The sequence below is a fragment of the Lottia gigantea genome, assembly GCF_000327385.1.
Source record: "Lottia gigantea unplaced genomic scaffold LOTGIsca_342, whole genome shotgun sequence".
NCBI lineage: Eukaryota > Metazoa > Mollusca > Gastropoda > Lottiidae > Lottia > Lottia gigantea.
Window position 1 is genome coordinate 3,964 of NW_008709154.1, and position 8,639 is coordinate 12,602.

An 8,639-nucleotide genomic window follows, 5' to 3' on the forward strand; every position below is an offset into this window, starting at 1 on the left:
AATACCTGGCCCATTGAACACTGCATGGTGTTACTATATGAGTCGTGAAAGGCTCAATCAGATGATGAAAGTTGGAGGGACTGACATGAAAAAAGCGTTTTTCGGATGCGATAATTAACCGAGGTTCAATGTGATATACTGCACGTTACCAATCCCTCGACAGTTGGAAATCGAAAATGAGTAGACTAATGGTGCTAAATGTTCCTCATTGCACTCTGTATGGCGTTCTCCGTCTTTATTCGTTCAACTGGACAGAGAAAATGGACGTAAAGTTTTATTTTATTACTTACCTGAGAAGATTGGTTGTTGAGGTTTGATAAAATACAAACAATGTTTAAAGTTTGTCCTAATTCGGCCATTAGAGTTGACTTTGATTTACAATCTACTGAAACACTCCCCACACTGGACAGACTGATAGACAGGTAAATACAGCACAGACCTGAAATAGACAGTAGTCAACATAGAGGGTGTGAAGATACTGGACAAACAGATAGACAGGTAAATACAGCACCGACCTGAAATAGACAGTAGCCAACATAGAAGGTGTGAAGATACTGGACAAACAGATAGACAGGTAAATACACCACAGACCTGAAATAGATAGTAGCCAACATAGAGGGTGTGAAAACACTGGACAGACAGATAGACAGGTAAATACAGCACAGACCTGAAATAGACAGTAGTCAACATAGAGGATGTAAAGGCACTAAACAGACTGATAGACAGGTAAATACGACACAGACCTGAAATAGACAGTAGCCAACATAGAGGGTGTAAAGGCACTAAACAGACTGATAGACAGGTAAATATGGCACAGATCTGAAATAGACAGTAGCCAACATAGAGGGTATGGAGACACTAAACAGACTGATAGACAGGTAAATACAGCACAGACCTGAAAAAGACAGTAGTCAACATAGAGGGTGTGAAGACACTGGACAGACAGATAGACAGGTAAATACAGCACAGACCTGAAATAGACAGTAGCCAACATAGAGGGTGTGGAGACACTAAACAGACTGATAGACAGGTAAATACAGCACAGACCTGAAATAGACAGTAGCCATCATAGAGGGTGTGAAGACACTGGACAGTCAGATAGGTAAATACAGCGCAGACCTGAAATAGACAGTAGCCAACATAGAGGGTGTGAAGACACTGGATAGACAGAGAGATAGGTAAATACAGCACAGACCTGAAATAGACAGTAGCCAACATAGAGGGTGTGAAGACACTGGATAGACAGATAGATAGGTAAATACAGCGCGGCCTGAAATAGACAGTAGCCAACATAGAGAATGTGAAGACACTGGATAGACAGAGAGATAAGTAAATACAGCGCAGACCTGAAATAGACAGTAGCCAACATAGAGGGTGTGAAGACACTGGATAGACATAGAGATAGGTAAATACAGCGCGGCCTGAAATAGACAGTAGCCAACATAGAGGGTGTGAAGACACTGGACAGACAGATAGGTAAATACAGCACAGACCTGAAATAGACAGTAGCCAGCATAGAGGGTGTGAAGACACTGGACAGACAGAGAGATAGGTAAATACAGCACAGACTTGAAATAGACAGTAGCCAACATAGAGGGTGTGAAGACATCTTACTCTACAGACCACTACATATAATATAGTAAAATTTTAGCTCAATATCTCATCATATATCTGATTATATTCGCCATAATTACAGCTGAGAATACGCTCGATCTTAAATCATTGGTTGTGTGTTGTGTGTAGATATTCTCATATAGAAGCACTGGCAAAGGTCACAAGAAGAAAACATATTTATTTTGCATCAATTACCAATTTGAGATATCAGGTGGTGGAGCTGTAATATAAACAATTTCTATAAATGTAACTTTTAAAAATCTTCAAAAGAATATAATAAATGTATTATATAGTTAGTAGGAGGCCTGAGGCGGTAGATATAAAGAATGTTTATTATTGTAATTTATAATAATTTACTCATTTACTTACCAATATAAATACTTTATATTTTTACAGCGACACAACACTTATCATTGTATACTATACATAACTATTACTAACACAGCCACACAATACTTATTATTATATACTATACATAACTATTACTAACCCAGCAACACAACAATTATTATTATATACTATACATAACTATTACTAACCCAGCCACACAATACTTATTATTATATACTATACATAACTATTACTAACCCAGCCACACAACACTTATTATTATATACTATACATAACTATTACTAACCCAGCGACACAACACTTATTATTATATACTATACATAACTATTACTAACCCAGCCACACAACACTTATTATTATATACTATACATAACTATTACTAACACAGAGACACAACACTTATTAATATATACTATACATAACTATTACTAACCCAGCCACACAACACTTATTATTATATACTATACATAACTATTACTAACCCAGCGACACAACACTTATCATTGTATACTATACATAACTATTACTAACACAGCCATACAATACTTATTATTATATACTATACATAACTATTACTAACACAGCGACACAACACTTATTATTATATACTATACATAACTATTACTAACCCAGCCACACAACACTTATTATTATATACTATACATAACTATTACTAACACAGCCACACAACACTTATTATTATATACTATACATAACTATTACTAACACAGCCACACAACACTTATTATTGTATACTATACATAACTATTACTAACCCAGCGACACAACACTTATTATTATATACTATACATAACTATTACTAACCCAGCGACACAACACTTATTATTATATACTATACATAACTATTACTAACCCAGCGACACAACACTTATTATTATATACTATACATAACTATTACTAACACGGCCACACAATACTTATTATTATATACTATACATAACTATTACTAACCCAGCGACACAACACTTATTATTGTATACTATACATAACTATTACTAACACAGCCACACAATACTTATTATTATATACTATACATAACTATTACTAACACAGCCACACAACACTTATTATTATATACTATACATAACTATTACTAACCCAGCGACACAACACTTATTATTATATACTATACATAACTATTACTAACCCAGCGACACAACACTTATTATTGTATACTATACATAACTATTACTAACACAGCGACACAACACTTATTATTATATACTATACATAACTATTACTAACCCAGCGACACAACACTTATTATTATATACTATACATAACTATTACTAACACGGCCACACAATACTTATTATTATATACTATACATAACTATTACTAACACGGCCACACAACACTTATTATTGTATACTATACATAACTATTACTAACACGGCCACACAACACTTATTATTGTATACTATACATAACTATTACTAACACAGCGACACAACACTTATTATTATATACTATACATAACTATTACTAACCCAGCGACACAACACTTATTATTGTATACTATATATAACTATTACTAACACAGCCACACAACACTTATTATTATATACTATACAGAACTATTACTAACACCTAACATTGTGAAGATGAAGTGTGTAATATCTTGACATTGTGGAGATGGAGTGTGTAATAGCTTGACATTGTGAAGATGAAGTGTGTAACATCTTGACATGTGAAAGATGAAGTGTGTAATATATTGACATTGTGGAGACGAAGTGTGTAATAACTTGACATTGTGAAGATGAAGTGTGTAATATATTGACATTGTGGAGATGAAGTGTGTAATATCTTGACATTGTGAAGATGAAGTTTGTAATATCTTGACATTGTGAAGATGAAGTTTGTAATATCTTGACATTGTGAAGATGAAGTTTGTAATAGCTAGATATTGTGAAGATGAAGTTTGTAATATCTTGACATTGTGAAGATGAAGTTTGTAATATCTTGACATTGTGAAGATGAAGTTTGTAATAGCTAGATATTGTGAAGATGAAGTTTGTAATATCTTGACATTGTGGAGATGAAGTGTGTAATATCTTGACATTGTGAAAATGAAGTTTGTAATATCTTGACATTGTGAAGATGAAGTGTGTAATATCTTGACATTGTGGAGATGAAGTGTGTAATATCTTGACATTGTGAAGATGAAGTGTGTAATATCTTGACATTGTGGAGATGAAGTGTGTAATATCTTGACATTGTGAAGATGATACCCCCTACATTGTTTTGATTAATAAAAGTTACTTGTGCATTCAATCAGTAAGATTTATATCATTTGAAACTAGAGAGAAGATTTATCACTAGAGCTATAATAGAGAATATATTACACGATTATTACTATAGAGTTGAATAACAATCACAGACATGGCGGGGGGTCTGTATTCTAACAACTAGAATAATGGTACGATATGACAATAGTAATGTATAGTGGAACATCACAATTTATTAAACTTAACAGTAAAGTTATCATAAAAGAAAATTTCAAAACACAAAAGTTAAATTTCAAAAGGTTTTTGTCGGTCGTCGTATATTCATTGCTATTTTGAAGCCTGATTTGAATATTATACTAGTATATAACTGATCAAGTCCCTTATTGAATATTCTACTTGTCTACTTCATTCTATATCATTCTACAATTATTCATGAAGGCCCTATTAAGCACAGTTTTAACAGTGAAAATATTTTGTTATTGTAATAGAGATATTGACAGACCAAGAGTTATAATAGTCATAAAATAGCAGGTTAAAAATCAATTGGGGAGAAAATAACATATTCAAATAATCACACACCCTCTTAGTACATAGACATTTTGAAGTGAAAGATTTGCCGACCTGCCACACACTCATAGAATATCGACATATAGACGGGAACGTTTTTTCGAACTTCAACACACAATAAATCTAACCCGCCAGCTCATCAGACTAACGGAATATCGGTTTAGAGAGGAATTGGTTTATAAATTATAGTCAAATGTCGGTTTAGAGTGGAATTGGTTTATAAATTATAGTCAAATGTCGGTTTAAAGTGGAATTGGTTTATAAATTATAGTCAAATGTCAGTTTAGAGAGGAATTGGTTTATAAATTATAGTCAAATGTCGGTTTAGAGGGGAATTGGTTTATAAATTATAGTCAAATGTCAGTTTAGAATGGAATTGGATTATAAATTATAGTCAAATGTCGGTTTAGAGGGGAATTTGTTTATAAATTATAGTCAAATGTCGGTTTAAAGTGGAATTGGTTTATAAATTATAGTCAAATGTCGGTTTAAAGTGGAATTGGTTTATAAATTATAGTCAAATGTCGGTTTAGAGGGGAATTGGTTTATAAATTATAGTCAAGTGTCGGTTTAGAGAGGAATTGGTTTATAAATTATAGTCAAATGTCGGTTTAGAGGGGAATTGGATTATAAATTATAGTCAAATGTCGGTTTAGAGGGGAATTGGTTTATAAATTATACATATGTCGGTTTATAGGGGAATTGGTTTATAAATTATAGTCAAATGTCGGTTTAGAGGGAAATTGGTTTATAAATTATAGTCAAATGTCGGTTTAGAGGGGAATTGGTTTATAAATTATAGTCAAATGTCGGTTTAGAGGGGAATTGGTTTATAAATTATAGTCAAATGTCGGTTTAGAGGGGAATTGGTTTATAAATTATAGTCAAATGTCGGTTTAGAGAGGAATTGGTTTATAAATTATAGTCAAATGTCGGTTTAGAGTGGAATTGGTTTATAAATTATAGTCAAGTGTCGGTTTAGAGAGGAATTGGTTTATAAATTATAGTCAAATGTCGGTTTAGAGGGAAATTGGTTTATAAATTATAGTCAAATGTCGGTTTAGAGGGGAATTGGTTTATAAATTATAGTCAAATGTCGGTTTAGAGGGGAATTGGTTTATAAATTATAGTCAAATGTCGGTTTAGAGGGGAATTGGTTTATAAATTATAGTCAAATGTCGGTTTAGGGAGGAATTGGTTTATAAATTATAGTCAAATGTCGGTTTAGAGTGGAATTGGTTTATAAATTATAGTCAAATGTCGGTTTAGAGAGGAATTGGTTTATAAATTATAGTCAAATGTCGGTTTAGAGTGGAATTGGTTTATAAATTATAGTCAAATGTCGGTTTAGAGGGGAATTGGTTTATAAATTATAGTCAAATGTCGGTTTAGGGAGGAATTGGTTTATAAATTATAGTCAAATGTCGGTTTAGAGTGGAATTGGTTTATAAATTATAGTCAAATGTCGGTTTAGAGAGGAATTGGTTTATAAATTATAGTCATATGTCGGTTTAGAGGGGAATTGGTTTCTAAATCATAGTAAAATGTCGGTTTAGAGTGGAATTGGTTTATAAATTATAGTCAAATGTCGGTTTAGAGGGGAATTGGTTTATAAATTATAGTCAAATGTCGGTTTAGAGTGGAATTGGTTTATAAATTTTAGTCAAATGTCGGTTTTGAGAGGAATTGGTTTATAAATTATAGTCAAATGTCGGTTTAGAGAGGAATTGGTTTATAAATTATAGTCAAATGTCGGTTTAGAGTGGAATTGGTTTATAAATTATAGTCAAATGTCGGTTTAGAGGGGAATTGGTTTATAAATTATAGTCAAATGTCGGTTTAAAGTGGAATTGGTTTATAAATTATAGTCAAATGTCGGTAGTACATATTCAATCAGGGAAACTAAGGAAATCGTATTTAATTCGATTAATGATCAATGATTAACTTTATATATAGACTAGAGAGGGGATGATTTGCCGACCTGACACACAGACAGTGGCTCAGCAAGATGAGTGGGGGTCGTAAAAGGACGAGGTCCCTACCCCAGGAATATTTTTTATAATGTTCTCCGGCATTCGGTAAGTCAATTTAGTGGAGGATTTAAAGATGTGCCGTCTATAGTCGATGCTATTTCTTAGGGATGGGGACCCCCTTAAGGTTGGGGACCCACGAACGTGGTTTAACAATCTCTATGTTCACTCTGGGGTAACCCTAATAATAATCGATATAAGCGTATACATAGAAAAGCGGTCAGGAAGGCAGACGGCATTTTAACCCCACCATACTATTTGTATACATAGAAAACCAGTCAGGCGAGTTTCTCTCCGCATGGTTTTAAAACAATCAGATATTGAAAACTTCACCTATTGGTATCAAAAAACAGATATTGTTAAATCTTTGATTATATAGAGAACCAAACTCACCTAATATTCGCCATAGATCCATTTTTATCACATTGAATTTAATACTTTTTTGCTCATTTATCTGTCCAGATAATCCTTAAATCATAATACAGCGTCGAACACTTCGGTTATAATCCTTTCCTGTGATTTCAGGAACGGAAAGTTCATTTCTCGTCACGAAGGTAAACTAAGTCGAGACAGAATTCTATCACGACACTGTGATATAAAAGTGTGCAGTAAATTGTGTCTATAATATGGAGGTTATAATCCCACTGGACGGGCGTCGTCCTTCTCGCAGTTTGTTTGAGTGTTCAGTGAAGCGAAGACAGAATGATACAGGTAGGTTGAGTTATGAATTAGCAAGAGTTTTCTAACTCGATCTCTATACGCGTATGAAAATAATATTTACATGTTCGTTTTGAATGACTTAAAACTCAAAAGTGTTTTTTGTTCAATTATTATATATAAGAATATAATTGTCTATTTTAAGTCTTTTTTTGCATGAATTATTGATTTTTACGACATCCTATATGAACTATTTGCTATCGCGGTATGATATAACCGAATAATCCAGTCTCACTATGTTGGTTAAGTTAATAAAAGGGTGTAGGTATATTAACTGTATAAGGGTTTGATTGTCCACAATCTTTTTAATAAATCTTTATATTTTTCTCTAGGATTGGTCAATAGTAAACTAGTATTACTCGTATTATTGGTTAGTAAGCCGCTAATTTTAACATAATAGATTGATTTCAAATAGATCAGAAGAATTGGGATTTTCAGGAAATAATAATGGACGAAGGAAGGGCGTAATTACTGTTGACTAAATTCTGGTATAATAAACAATGACATTACACATGTTTTTGGTATAAAATCCTCACCAGGACAACTCAATAGAGACTCAGTACATGGACTCAAGCACCGAAAGCCATTAGTTTGTAGAATAACCTCCGGGACAAGCCTATTCTGTAGTAGATTCTTCAGCGTAGACCAACATTTAAGACAAGTGGAATCAGTTGAGATTTGTGACTGAAACTAAGATGCAGTGGCGGAGCCAAAGGGGGGCAGAGGGGGCAGCCACTTATGCTATGTTCTGTGGTTCTGTTGTAAAAATGGTTTGCTGTAAAATATCGAGAGTAACACAAGAATTGCCCCCGCGGTGCCACACCTCAAAATACCCGACAGTTAAAGATGGGTTTCCCAAACTTTTTGATTAATTGGTGTTTCTAATGAATTTTCATGTATTCTTAATCATATCATTATGTTGTTATTGCATATAATTAAGAGTTTTAACCAATCATAAATGTCCATGTATGTACAGTCTGGATAAACAAAAAAAAGACTTTTTGACCTTTCACTCATTGGAATTCTGCTGGTAATTCTCTTCTAATTTAGCTAATTATGAATTAATTATGGATATGTGAGACAAACTGGTATTTTCCGAGTCATTAGAACA

The 8,639-nt window shown here is 33.2% G+C and overlaps 1 protein-coding gene across 1 annotated transcript; it reads right to left on the reverse strand.

Annotated features, from left to right (window-relative positions):
• Positions 1 to 375: 375 nt before the first annotated feature.
• On the reverse strand, positions 376 to 1,444 carry LOTGIDRAFT_145524 (hypothetical protein; the record flags this gene model as incomplete). The annotated part of the gene is made up of 2 exons (XM_009058570.1): positions 376 to 819; positions 1,088 to 1,444. 2 exons carry the CDS (start codon positions 1,442 to 1,444, stop codon positions 376 to 378), a joined length of 801 nt encoding a protein of 266 aa, XP_009056818.1.
• Positions 1,445 to 8,639: the final 7,195 nt, after the last annotated feature.